We start from the raw sequence: 15,389 nt of genomic DNA on the forward strand, positions 1-15,389 counted from the left end.
TCGTAGAAACAGAACTTTGACTGATATGTAGTGGAATACTTCATTAACTTTCGGTCTGTTTAGCAGGTGCTCAATTTATCTCTGCATTGTTTAGAATAGACAGATACATGATTTCACGTTACAGATATGTTAGCTGGGGTGTTTACGTATCCGCAGTCCATTTAATACGTAAAAGTAAGTGGTAGTATATTGATATTTCTTTGGCGATGCTCGTCGTACAGCGGCGCCTGCAGAGGTGGTAAGTACATTTACGCTATGAACGTAATACGTAATATTACTTATCAATTAGCGCTTCAGTTAATGACGGTGTCAAAGAATAAGGACGTTCTGTAATAATGACTGCAGAACTGATGTCTACTGAATATCATTCTCCCGCCAAATAGCAGGGTTTATGGATTTTTTTTCTTCTACGTTTAAGATCGATTTGGAAGACACATACGATTCATGACCAGTGTTATAACTGCAAGCACTGGTCGTTTTCATAATTTTACAAAACATTTAAACACAACATAAGTCTAGCAATGTCCGTTATATTCAGTCAATCATTACTTATTAGCGAGTACAGCTGAAATGTATGATTCACTGAAAATTAGACTGTAAATAATTATGTCTTGTGACAGTGAACATGGTAACAACTGCAAGAAACGTTCCACGTTTTCAGAACAGGAGTCACATGCTCCGCTCGTGTGCTCCATTTCCAGCACGGGTACGGCGTGCACTGTAATCACTCCTCACACGGCCGCTGCTAGTGGATGAGAAGGACGCCAGCAGCGTCTGCACGGATGCCGAAGCCGAGGACCGCGGATCCGGTGGTGACGGTAGAGACGGCGGCGACGGCGCGGCAGTCCCGTGGGAAGTGACGCGGGTAGCGGATGCAGCAGGGGCTGCGGCGGTCGCAGGCGGAGCGCGCCGCGCGTCACAGCTCCATCTCGCGCTCAGCACGACTGATGTCGAAAGCGCAGGGCGACGCGGGGCCCGGTGTGCCCGGCTCGGAGATCAGCTCCTCCGAAGGTTGAACTCCTGCCTCGCGCATCTCGTCTCGAACCTATAGCAAAACGTTTCGTTCAGCTTTTACCATCGAAGCACGTATGCTTTAGAGAACAATGTGATACATTCTAGAAGTAGCGCGCTGACGGCGCTGAAACCAAGACTTTTTGTCTCACTGGTACATTTTTCGTTATAAATTGAGTATAGTAGCAATATAGCAGGAAACCACATACACACCCACAGAAACACACAGGAAAACGCACACACACACACACACACACACACACACACACACACACACACACACACACACACACTGCAGTGCTACATGTTGCTATAAAGCATCTCAGTTTTATAAAGTAAAATCTACTAAACTATGTGTCGTGCAGTGACATAATTTTGCAAGTACATTTAGTGCTATATGTGGATACTGTCTGCAAAATGTGTTTCGAATAGAGATTGCAATGAAGAAGTAAAACCCTGATGCCTGATGCTGAAATTCGATTGCATGAAGAAGGAAAACTGATAAACTGATAAATTATTTCCATTCATCATTTTGGTGCGGATAAAGGTTTGACATTACGTGTTAAGTTTCCTGGAAAGCAGTAAGTGTCTCATTCTCAAATACTGGATAAATAAATTTCGCCTATTGAACTGCTTCATTTACACTGCCTCAACACGTAGTTTCTATGGAAACCGTTATATAGGTAACCTGATGTGGTAATGAGTCCCGGGTTAGCGGTTTAATCGCAGAAATTACTAAGAGAGCGATATTCGTAATCCCGTCACCTAGTCTCTTGTGTTATTGTATGTAAATAAGTTATACAAAACTGCAGCCAGACACTTTTTTGAATTATGTTTTATTCCACGAAGCGGTTTCCGAAACTTCTCAGGTTCATCTTCAGATGGTTTCAGGAAGCTATATCATTATTCCTAGCATAATGATGCGTGCTGGCTTGTGACAATATAGGCGGCATTTTACCGTTGTTGTCCATCTGTCTGCCTCCATTTAGACGTCCAGTAGTTATATCACTAAACATACTTCCACACAAACTATATTAATTTACACTCCGACAGCCAGACTTTCTCAGCATCCAGTATGCACTTTACAAAAACCTGACAAGGTTCGAAAACCGGTTCATGGAATAAAACATAATTGCTCAAAAAAAGTGACTGGCTGCAGTTTTGTATAACTTATTTACATTAAATATGCAGTCACGGTTCAAAATATCTGTAATGGATAAGCATAATCTTGTGTTATTGTTTCTCTGTAGACAATGCGTTTCAGCTTGCCACCAAATATTTAAAGGGATAAGGTCCGACAACGACCGTTTCAGACTATCCACCAGTACTTGGAATATTGGATTTACATGATGTAATCTGACGACTAGAATGGGCAAGGCCCCGGTCATACTGGAAAAATATATGTCCTACCCGTTTTCAAGATGGCATTTGTGACGGGGCTCTTCAAGACTGCGTAACACTGCAGGTTCAAACGACATTGTCTTCCCTAACGCACCCCACAAATGTAAAAGGGAAATGTTCTTGAAAGAGTGACACCATCTAAGTATGTGGCCTTACGTTGGACCACCGATGTGAGTTACGAGTGTTACTGATATCGTCACGAGAGAAATTGTATTCATCCGTAAAAAGTATTTATGGTCTTACTTGCAAGTTCGCAATCAGCCAACTGAAAAATTCCAGTCTTCTACCGTCATGTCCTTTTCGACGGTGTTGGCTCCACTGTAAATGATAACTGCGTACTGTATACGCTTGACATTGTCAAAGTAGGGGACGATCTACATTAATTCAGATACAGAGGTGTAACTTCAAACAGCCAAGATTGCCATTGTACAGCCTTTACTATAAATCACAATAAAGGCTGCACAAAAGCGATTTTGGCTGTTTGGAGTTGCATTTTTATTTCTGTATAGTTATATACGCAACGTTTGCCATATTCTCGTAGTGTATGTGGAACACAGATACATGTGAAATTTGTGCATAGACGTGTAGAAAAACTACGTTCCACCAATAAAGAATGTTTTGTACTTCACCCACTCTCTTTTCCTTGGCCCGTTCGAACGAATTACGACATCTGGACATTGCATTAGTATCATGTATTGTAGTACGAAAACGAATTAACAACCGTGACTACTGTCATCTACTGTTAGCAACTTGGAGTTCTGAAGCTTGTCCGATCTGTAAAGCCGGGTAGGCGGTGGCAATCTTTGGCACATCAGACAGTAGAGTACAATGCTGCTATAGACCCAAGTGTTTTCGAGAGCACCAGCTCGGAATTTTGACTATCTAATGCGCTAATGGTACAAAATTTTCTCACAATATTTTTCAGGACGACATCCAACAAATCTGTCAATCGGTACCAAGCCGAATTACTGCTAACAGTGCCCGAGATGGACCGAAGCGTTGTGACTTGCTTAACTTGTGAAGCACTTTCTCTTGTATGAGTCACCAATTTTTTATGAAATGGTAATCATTTGTTTGTACATGTACAACCCATGGTATTTACGTACTTAGATCTTGTCTTGTAGAAGTTTTCGAGCAATATCATATGGTCAATTACAACTATTGGTAAAACTGACTGCTTGCCACCCGACACTGATTGAGTATTTCATTGTATTCTATGTATTCGTTTTGACGCATTCACAGAAATATTTGGTACTGTTAGCCGGTCTCGGCCACCACTTTCCATCATCAGAACAGGTAACTATAGGATGTTCACCAAGCAATTATTTCTCAGCATTACAGTGCAGAATAAGTTGAGAGAGATTAGGCTCCGTAGACAGGAGTACGAACATTTATTTTTCCCTATATGTACAGCAAGTGTGGACTAGACTTTTTTATGAGGCTGTAGATAGAATGGACCTACGTGGAGCCGGTCGGAGTGGCCGTGCGGTTCTAGGCGCTGCAGTCTGGAGCCAAGCAGGTTCGAATCCTGCCTCGGGCATGGATGTGTGTGATGTCCTTAGGTTAGTTAGGTTTAATTAGTTCTGCGTTCTAGGTGACTGATGACCTCAGACGTTAAGTCGCATAGTGCTCAGAGCCATTTGAAACATTTTTGAACTACGTAGGCTGAAGTTCTTCTTGCATACGTGGTAGGAGATACCGTTATGTGTAACTTACGTGAATGTAGCAAAATGCGCAATATTACAAATAAATAAATAAAATACAAATAAATCCTTTTAAAGTTTTATTGTCATCAGATGACCAATGGAAAACGTTAAATATAAAACTAAGGCTTATAAAATTCCACTTAGTCATTTCTTGACCAACGCTTCCGTAGGTCCAGATAACAATTTTGCTCATGTCTATTGAACTTGTAAATTTGTATCGTAACAAAGAAAACACACAGTATCTGCCATGAAATCACTCGATTGTATCGTACTGCCGCTGATAAAGGTAGGCCGTTCGGCGCAATTTCCAACACGGCGCTGCACAAAAGTGGCGGCTCGCCGAAACGGCCAGAATAAATGCGGCTAATGAGCGAGACGAGACCGCACGCACATTGGCCAGCTCGGCATGGGAAACACAGGTGCGACTGGCCACAAACAGTGTCCGGCGGCCGCATTTGGAGGAGGGTTAGCAGAGTGGAGCGGTGAGCGCGGAGGAGGGAGGAGGGGAGGGAGGGCAGCGAGAGGGGCCTGCGGTGGCGCACCTCACCTCACCTCACCTCACCTCTGTCCGCTGGGCACGGCTGGCCGCCCGCTCCCGTGAATCAATACGGCACGCCCCGCGGACGCTGCCGGACCGTGCGTGTGCGTGCGCGTGTGAGTGAGAGTGTGTGCGCGAACGTGTGTGGTACCGCGCGTGTGCGGCCGCCGCCCTCCGCTCCTACTCGTCTGCCCGCGCTACGCACCTGTTGGGCGGCGCAGTCCAGCCATCCGTCTGTCACTACACCTCTACCTCGAACCAGACTCCGCTGCGCCCATCTCCCCACTTCGCTATAAAACCCGGGACTCTGACATAACTGTCATCGGACATAGTTTTATAAAGTAATGGTACATTTTTTTTCCTTCTTAATTATGTGTTTCACCTACATATTTAGAATACTGTTGTGCAGAACTTGAGGACTAATCTAACTTTCGATTGACACGTCATGTCAAGTAGCATAGTTCGATGAGTCTTGTATCATACACAGAATGAACTGCTCTAGTGCAGTACAGCGCAGAAGCTAACCGAAAGAAATACGCAACGAGACGTACGAAAATCAAACTTTTATTCAAAGACAGTAATTACAAAGATGTCATCGCGATTGATGATGGTAACCTAGACATCAGCATAATGGGGTGTATGGTCACCACAGACAGTAATGCACGCTGTGCGATACGCTCCCATGCTGGCCACAAAGTTGCCAAGGAGTCCTTGTGGTAAGGTGTTCCACTCGTCCTCCACTGTAATAGCTGATCGCTGGTACATGTGGAAACATTACGTCTCCCATTGCGTCTCACACCTCCTTGCTGGGATTTAAGTTGAGGAAACGGGCAGGCCTCTGAGACTAAGCATTATGGGACTTAACATCTGAGGCCATCAGTCCCCTAGAACGTAGAACTACTTAAAACTAACTAACCTAAGGACATTGAAAATTAGGTGGAATGATAAGGTAAGAAATTAGGAGGTTCTGTGCTGAGACAAGGAGAAGGGGCAGGATGATAGGACATCTCTTACGACAACAGGGAATGACTTTCATGGTATTATACGAAGATGCAGAGGGCAAAAACTGTAGGGGAAGACAGAAATCTGCCTACTCAAGCAAATAATTGAGCACATTACTTGCAAGTGCTGAGAACAAGGGTTCCGCGCAGGAGAGGAATTCATAGCGAGCCGCATCAAACCAGTCACAAGGCTGATGACTCAAAAAAAAAAAAAAGTAGACATGAAAGAGGAGAAATTCTTGGAAACTCTTGAGAGCATTCAATTTTCAGCGTAGGCTGTTTCAATTTCTGAAACGAACACCTCAATTCATGCCTCCGCTGTTAACTGACTTCTGCCTCCTTGGTCATTTTCAAGCTACCTACGTTATTTATATCATAGTGACAAACTACAGCCACATAATATCATATCCTCCTCATATATTTAATCAATCTTTCTTACGATCGTTGTGTAACCGGCTCAAGTATCACAGATATGAATGAATTACGCAAAACGAGAAAAATGCTACACTCTACGCGAGTATTGCCACTGTCCCAGCCTATCCCACATTAAAATGGCCGATGAATATTGGTCGCCTTGTGCGACGTTCCGTTGGTTACGTGCTTTCTAGCTGCTACGTAGCACTCAGTTTGTCTTACGAGCTGTATCTAAATTACCGAATTTAATACTCTTAAATTTTTCAGCTGATGAGCCCTGCGACGTTATTATGAATTATTGAGAACTGGTAAGCCATGACTATATGTAGTCCGCGGACAGTTAAGATTATTCAATCTCTTACTTTATCTCAAACGAAGGAAAGTCTTAAACTGCGATAGTCATATTTTTAAAAAAACAATTGGTAGCCGCATTATCTGTTAGTAGCTAATGCGGATACGACAGATTTTTGTAACATTTTAAATGGTTTACAAAAAAAAAAAAAAAAAAAAAAAAAAAAAAAAAAAAAAAAAAAAAAAAAAAAAACGTAATTTATCTAAGCTGTAGATGCCCAAACCGGAATATCATATGTCGTTAACTAGGGTTTAAGAAGTATATCTCTTTACAATATGCCGTCCTCCCTGTGAGGCCTATGATTCCGAAAATTGTTTTCGATGTGTCCTAACACCATTATTGAGACGTAATATCGTGTAGTAACTTACGCATTTTGTACGTTATGGTAGGGTGGAAAAAGAAAACACACATTATTCAAGGTCACGACATGAGAAAAATGAATGAGAGGCCATAGAGTCTTCCATAAATGTGACAAACCAACGGTCTCTCCTAAAATATCGTATTTTGGACAAACCCATGTATATAGCACAGTAGATGAATCAATAGAGTGAGACGGAAAGTTCGACTCCATAGAGCACCCAAGAGCAATTATAACGTTACATTATGATCAGCTGCTGATGTGAAGAAGTGTGGAATTAGAGAAGTGACAGAAAATGGAAATACGTTAAATATAAACCAACAAATAGTGGAGGAAATTTCCAGATGCATTGAATACTGGATTGAACACATATTATTAGAAATGCATTTAAATGAAAAAGTAATTTATCAAGGCCCTTTAAACTGCTTTAAAGACAGTAATGGCTAAGCTATTGTACATAACCCACAAACAGACCTATTCGGAATTACCGAAGCGAAATGGAGGAGGAGGAGACTACTGTTTAACGTCCTCTAGACAACGAGATCATTACAGACGGAGCACAAGCTCGGATTAGGGGAAGATGAGGAATGAAATCGGTCGTGTCCTTTCAAAGAAACCATCCCGGCATTTGCCTGAAGTGATTTAGGAAAATCACGGAAAAACGGCCGGGCGTGAGTTTGAACAGTAGTCCTTGCAAATGCAAGACCAGTGTGCAAAAACTACTGCGCCACATAGGAATGTCTCGTGAAATACGGAGGATTTAATGTGAACCAAATATTGAAGGGAATCAGTTCATCAATCACAACGTCCAAAGATGAAATATGAAATTTTATAAGTGAGATTAACAAATGAACTTATAAAGTCTTACTCATGATGAAATATGGTGCCACCTGTGAGAATGTGATACGTATGATCATTCAATTAGGTCGCAAAGTTCAGCCTGAAACGTGCAAGTAAAAGTATTGAAATATCGAAGAAAGATCATAAAGATTACCTGAGTAAATAGAAACTTTGTACGATGACAGGAAAGTGTCGTGAAGTAGGACTGTTAAGGATTTGGACGACGACAAAAGAGAGAGATAGGCGAAAACTAGGTCTTTGTATCCAGTCGACTCTTACATCAATATACATGGTGCGGTAGCGTACTTATATACTTCGCCATCTCCTTAGGCAGAGAAGGAGAGAGCTAATTTGGACTAAAATATAATACTATACCTTGGTCACAGGCTGACACACTAACAGACATTTACAGCTGGAATTAATCTGCAGGTGTCCGTACAATTTACTGATCAGCCAGAGCATCGTGACCTCCAAGCTATAGCCGGTATGTCCTCTTTTGGCAGCGATAACTGCGGTGATGCGTCGTGGAATGGAAGCAATGATGCCTTGGTTTTTCGCTGGATGGAAATGGCACCACATCGCCACACACAAGTCACATAATTCCTGTTAGGGAGCGCAAGCAGTTCTGACGCCATGTACAATCACATCCCAGATTTGTTCGATCGGGTTCAGATCACGGGAGTTACTGTATTTCTATAACCACTCCATCAGTCTTGACCTTTTGACATGGGGCATTATCTTGTTGAAAAATGACACTGCTGTCGGGAAACATGATCGTCATGAAGAGGTGTACGTGGGCTGCAACCAGTTTAAGACACATCTCGACCGTCATGGTGCCTTGTACGATCTCCACTGGGCACGTGGATCCCCATGTGAATGTTATCCAGAGCAGAATGGACCGCCGCCAGATTTCCTCCGTCAAGCAATACAGGTGTCGAGAAGTTGTTCCGCTGGAAGGTGACGCATTCGCGTTAACACTTGATTTAAGAATCAGGAAAGAGGATTGTATACGTGGAAGTAACCTGCAGGCGCTGTAAGGTTTCAGATTGATTAGATAACGATAAGACAGAGATTTTGGAACAATATTTTATGCTGTCATATCCAGGTGTGACACTCATTACACATTATCGTATTCTTAGAGCTAAGTCTCCCTTGATCAGTCTTTTACAATCTCTGTTCGCCTGAAACACTATTAAACTCAACGGATCGCGTGTCTCCCCATTGACAATGTCAAAGAATAACATAAATATGCTTGGTCACGTGAAGGGAGATTGCGGAATACTTCTCAAGGGCGACTTAGCTCTAAGAATACGACAACGTATAATGATTGTCACACACTGAACAACATTTGAGACGAGGTAAAGGAGGGTCGTCAGTGAGCCGGAACCGGTTATCATTACAGACAATTTGCGATCTTGACGTGGAATTCTTATAAACACATGTTTTAAATCAACGGATCGCGAATCTCCACATTGACAATGAGAAAGAATAACAAAGATAATAAGAGATAGAATAGAATCTTATGTAGGACCAGTAGGTCGATTGCATGCTCAATTTGTTTAAGTAAACAGATTATCTGATACCAGTTTACCCTCCCCCCCCCCTTCCCTGATTCACGATTCCGTAATTGAGTGATTTTCGGTATTGCCAAAGTTTCTTCTTTGGTGGATGGACTCGAACTAGGCGCCAGTCGTTATCCATCTTGACCGAGTGGCGGCGGCACCAGATCTGCTAACCGGACAACGGCCGAGAGAGTGGTGTGCTGACACCACACCCCCCCCCCCCACGCCACATCTCTATAACGTCATTGGTTTAGGCTGACACGGCGGTCCACGAGGCACGTTCGGCACGTGGCCAGAACGTGGGTGCTGTCCACATTTTAGACCTCCTATTCCTTAAATAATTGAACTCCCGTTTGCAAAGCAGGTTCAAACTTGTGATTAATTAGCAAATAGGTTTATGTATTAAATATTTTACGTTAATCACACAGTCAAATAAAGTATAGAAGCGGTTTGATGTAATGTTCAAAGTTTGCTGGTGCACAAAGTGCACTAATTATGAAACATTTTATGATTATAATCTGGGGATTTGGTCTTCCCTTTTAAGCAAGAGCTAGTTTTTGGAGCATGCGAATGACTATGACCTCACATCTACTCAAAAAGTGCCACACAGAGATATTATTTTGCAGCTATATTCTTTTGATACTTCCCTTCTGTCTGTTACCAACTGGCTGTCAAATGAGCTGCGAATGGATTTAATAGTAAAGAAATAATGAGTTAAAATATCATGCTGATGTTGAAGTTTTAGTGAACGAACAACAAAAATACAGTAAGCGATAAACTTTTTACTTTCATCATTTTGTGGTGGTGTCAAGAAACGTAGCCTCGTCAATTTTTTAAATTATGTGGAAGTCATTATTTATACAACAGTGTACCTTTTTTGCAGTTTTTGAAGCAATTAAAGTGTTCCAGAATTATTTTGCTCATTCAAAGTTAAACGAAGCCGTAAATCGAAACACTATGAAGGAACCATAATGCCAATGACTACAGAAGAAGGTATAGTCCTTCTAAGAAAGCCAAACTCCCCACTAGCGGGAATAGGCGCATACCCACGTGAGGACAAAAGGAGCACGGGGCACACACTTTCAACGGTCCCAATTGTTATTTGTCAACGCCTATAAGCTGCTAATAGTCTGGACATCATTTTTACTTCATTATTCGAGGGCTGCAAGATCACGAATGACATCTGTTCTTTCCAACAAGTCCGAAAGAATAGATACCATCATCATATAGACAAGGCTTACCGGCCAATGATCTTCTTCAGTGCGGATGCACTCACATTGCTCAAACTCTTACGGGAATCGTTAGATTGACTGCCGCGAGTAATGGGTATAGTGGGCAGGGACACTAGAGATGTAGTGTGTGGGCAGTAAGGTGGAAGTATAAGTTGGAGGTATTGGTATCACGGGGAGCGTGCTAGAGATAAGTCCATGCAGTCGCACTTTCTTCTGTGTTCTCGATGGCTCAGTCGGATAGAGCGTCTGCTATGTAAGCAGGAGATCCCGGGTTCAAGTCCCGGTCGGGGCTCACATTTTCATCTGTCCCCGTTGATATTTATCAACGCCTCTAAGTAGCTAATGGTCTGGATATCACTGTAATTCGAGAGCTGCAAGATGACATGTCCGAAAGAACAGATACCATCTACGTCTTCGGACATGTCCGAAAGAATAGATACCATCTTCGTATAAAAGGAGCACAAGCTCGCGTCGGCCGTCCACTACACTCAACAGTGTTGAAAACCGAGAATTGAAGGCTTCAATAGAATAGAAAACGGGGCGTGGTGTTTCTTGTGACAGCGGAAGGAATACGGGAAATGAAAATTCATCGAATATTAGCACAAGGGTACGGAGAGCACTGTATGCCCGTTCTAAAAGGCACGACTTGGCAGAAGTCTTTCACGAAAGAAACGATGTCTTGGGCCAGTGATGCAATATCCGGAACGCTACACCGCGCTACTACATTCAGAAAGTGGATGCCTTCATTATCGAAGACCGGGGAGTTACTGTGACAGCCACGGTCCCAGACGTTGCGCTGAAAGTCTGAATTTGCTACAGACATGCACTCATCTTTGTACACTTGTTCCATTCTACGATAAATTTTAGTTCCTCGCATTTCTTCCGCTGCCAGGATAATCGAACATAGAGAGTGTTAGACGCGTAAGTGCAGGTACTGTGATCGTTGGTACCCAGCAGCTCCGTCTGTTAGTGGCTTTTTCTCAGCGTCTCACAGTATTCCTGCAAAAACGTCACATAATTTACTATCGGATGTTTTCTACACTGCCGTAACTTCTCCACTGACAGGACTACGCCTTTCTGTACAGGCTAACGGTTTAACGTCCACATGTCCATACATCAACACCTGACGTGCTGCTCAGGGGAAAATACACATCAAGCGCTTGCTATCTGTACTTAAAGGTCTTAACAAACCTTAAAATATACACTTTCTAAAGGCTGTAATTACTAGTCCACAAATGAATTAAATACTGATTTGATGTTGCTCGGTACACTGCTCTCAGTCACCAATAAAAATAGCTGCACTTACACTCCTAACAACTTGCATATTCAGAGTGGGTGATATTTAACTGCCTATTTAAATTCTGTTATAACTTCTTAATACTTAACTAATTTTCATGAAATAACGAACATTTTTTCCCTCACAGTGATTTACCACCTTTATTACATTACATATCATTTATGTCATCGCAGGTATCAGTGGCGAACCATGGCGTAACTTCTAATCTTTCTGAACGGACTCAGCTGGCATCCCCGTACGCAGGATGACGATCAGTGGTACAGGTACCAGCAAGTACAGAGATGATGTCGAACTGTGAAAAGTTCTCCAGCCTCGGTAGATGCAATGAACATAAAAATTTGCTACTCGAATTTTACGGACACACGTTCTGTATTAGATGTTACGAGAAGCTGTCGACCCACAACATCCAGGACGGAGGAAGATGCGCAAGTCCTTATGTTCATCGGAAGTCCTAAGATCTTACAAAACTAGGCACGTCACGAAAGTGGCTTAAGATTACATGCAATTCCAATTGTCGTGAGTTGGATTTTCGTTCATACAAATCACATTTCCGCCACGAGTTATCGCCTGAAGACTGATCGTCATTTGGAATATGGGATGGTAGAACTGCTTGGTATGAAGGATGGTCCGATATTTTCGGTAGTATCCTGTGCTCAGATGAAGCCGTGTTTCATGATGGGAAGTTTGTTAAGTGGCAGAGTTATTATTATTGTGCAACAGAGAATCAGAATGTGATGGCTGAACAAAGCCAACGTCGCCCAAAAGCGCAGTGTGGTGCGGCATTGCATCCACGATGGTTGTGGGTTCATATCCCACTCGGATCACAATGATTTCAGAACGTTACCTTGATATGTCTAATCTTTATGCAAGATGTTGCCACGCACACTTCGCGTATCCTGTCCGCGTGTGGCTCGATATCCGTTTTCGAGCCACGCGGTCTGAGGCACCTGGCCTTGGTTCGTGTGGCTCCCCCCGTCTGAGGTTCGAGTCCTCCCTTGGGCATGTGTGTGTGCGTCCATGCAGGTGTGTGTGTGTGTGTGTGTGTGTGTGTGTGTGTGTGTGTGTGTGTGTGTGTTGTTCTTAGTGAAAGTTAGTTTAAGTTAGAATAAGTAGTGTGTATGCCTAAGGGCCGATGACCTCAGCAGTTTGGTCCCATAGGAACACAAATTTCTAATTTTTCCGTTTTCGAGGACGCTGGCTAGGACGTTGTAGCCCCTCGAATGGTCAGCAAAGAATCCAGTCCTAACACCCTGCGATTTCTTCCTCTGGGGATGGGTGAAAGAAGAAGTTTGTCACACAAAATAAAAAACCCCTCACAAATTGGAGGAGTTAATTCGCCAATTTCCTCCAAAACCTTCCAGTGGATTATCAGCAGAAGGCAGTGGCAAACATCCTCATCCGTTTACAGAAACTGGTAGATAGCAGTGATGCTTATTTTGAATATTAGCATTTCATAACAATTTTACCTTTGTAAGCTAAAAATGTTTATTGTTTCATGAAAATTGGTTAAGTATTTAAAAATTATAAACAATTCTCATTGGGAGTTAATTCCCGCTCACCATGTACATAAGTTATTTGCCAGCCACTGCAATTTCTTACGAACACCGTATGATAACTTTCCGACAAGAATAGAGTAATCTTGTCATCCCAAATCTTCGTCGCTGAACTAGATATGCCACGGTAACAGTTCAAGGTTAACGAGCTCTAATGCCTCGAACGATAGCAAAACTGTTGGGAATTTTGATAAATTGTCGGCACACTTTGGTGGCATAATTTAATTTTCTGTTAAGTGACTTGTGTAGACAATGTCGTTTATTAAATTCTCTCTTACTTCACAAACCTTGTTGAACATGCAGCATAGTGGTACTGCTATGATATCCAGCTTGAAATTCCTTACTATCATGACGGTAAAAGGCAATTTCAGTGCAGACCTATTAATTTTCTTCTCCTGTTTCAATTACTTTTCTGTGTACTATAAATAGAGGAAATAATCTGGATTGCACAATTGGTCCACTTCTCAGTGATAAGGGCAATTGAAACGGACTATAATTTGCAAGAACGACACAGGAATACGTGGTAGCGATTGCCAGACAACTGCGATGTTGTTCCTGCCCTTATGTCTCTCACATAGCCAAGTAAGATTGGCTGTGTCTCAGTTTCAGCGACATACGCTATCAATTTCGCGAAGCTCAGAGGAGGGAGGAACTAGAATATTGGCCTTGAGTTGGTTTCTGGAGATGTTTTACAGGCTAGATAATTGTATTGATTCGATATTTTCCTACTGAACATGAGCCACAAAACAGGATTACACTTCAAGTGGTGAAGACTACATAGAGTAGCATTCCTCCAGTATTACTAATAATCTTAGTTTCTATGGCAGACATCAACATGACGTCTAAGAAACATGGTTCTTCTGACGAAGTTTAAGCTACATAATCTTGATTAAAACCAGTTTTTACTGATCGGCTTAGGATGTACTAAAATATATACATCTGATACTAAAATGTAAGAATTTACATAATCCGTTTTCTGCAAAACTGTTATAGTGTTTCAGATGCGAAGCACTGGTTGTTTAATCAATACCAGCGCGCTAAGCCTGTCAATTTTTGTACTGTGATACTTGGAAAACTTAAAAAATACGAAGATTGGCAACATAATGCGAGGGATTCAAATTTTTAAAAAATCCACAAGTCGATTTATTCCCATTTTGTAGTTCCTTACTGTTTCGTGTTGCCCATATAGAAATTGCAGTCAGAAGTGAGGGGGCAGAGCAACGTGAAAATAATTGGCGTTATTAGGTCATTGACTGATGATCCTTCAATGGAAATGGCAGCTTTCGTCTCGCAAGATGTTGTGCATTCTTCTTATTACATTGCTTTCACGAGAAAATGCCTTACACATTGTTTCTTGTATTAATGTGTAGCGCTTAAAAGTGTGTCTAACAGTGATGAAAGTCACTGCAGAGGATACAAAGTTACAACTACAATCTACAACATCAAATAATATACAGCAAAGTTTATCTTCCTATCAGACCTTAGGATAATACCACTGAAGTTTTGAAAGTGATATTCAAGATATCTTTATAGTGATGTTCCACGTAATATGAAGGGAAATGCTGAGACATACAGAAACAATACAATCAAGACAGTTCAGCTTGTAGGATCAAGAGATATTTATACACATGTTAAACGTAATAGAAAGGGAAATATTCAGACATACGGAAACATTACAATCAAGACAGATAAGCTTGTAGGAATACAGTATGAAGATCATATCAGCAGGACGACTAGAAGTGTAGCCATGCTAATACAGTACTACTCTCTTCAACTGACCTTACTTGTATAGGCCTGGTAACAGTTCTGTTGCTAAATACTCATCTCAAACAAACTAGAGTCAATAATTAAGTTAACCCTGTTAGAAGATACATAATCTACCAACCCATGTTTCGTGTCTTGGAAAAAAGAAATTCTCCGAGTTACTTGGGGAGGAAAATTACTTGAACATTTTCAAGCAATGCTCGCTACTAGCTAGAAAAAGGAGCAGAGGCTTATAAGCTCATGCATTAACATACATATATGAAATAAAGCAAAGGCGTCCATGATATGAAGAAAGCCGATGTAACATGTACATCAATTCGTGCCCTGTAAGTGAATCTCATGATTGAGATTACTGCACAC

At 41.9% G+C, this 15,389-nt stretch overlaps 1 protein-coding gene and 1 non-coding gene across 2 annotated transcripts in view; one reads left to right on the plus strand and one right to left on the minus strand.

Annotated features, from left to right (window-relative positions):
* Positions 1-279: 279 nt before the first annotated feature.
* Positions 280-15,389, minus strand: part of LOC126176287 (dipeptidase 1-like) — a 338,246-nt gene continuing 323,136 nt past the window's right edge. The window contains exon 10 of the mRNA XM_049923437.1: positions 280-1,045. Within this exon, the coding sequence (XP_049779394.1) occupies positions 917-1,045 (129 nt within the window). The 3' untranslated portion in view covers positions 280-916. The remainder of the gene's footprint in view (positions 1,046-15,389) is intronic.
* Trnat-ugu (transfer RNA threonine (anticodon UGU)) lies at positions 10,633-10,707 on the plus strand. Its single transcript has one exon. It is a non-coding gene; the product is annotated as a tRNA-Thr (tRNA).

The sequence above is a fragment of the Schistocerca cancellata genome, chromosome 3 (genome assembly GCF_023864275.1).
Source record: "Schistocerca cancellata isolate TAMUIC-IGC-003103 chromosome 3, iqSchCanc2.1, whole genome shotgun sequence".
Taxonomy (NCBI): domain Eukaryota; kingdom Metazoa; phylum Arthropoda; class Insecta; order Orthoptera; family Acrididae; genus Schistocerca; species Schistocerca cancellata.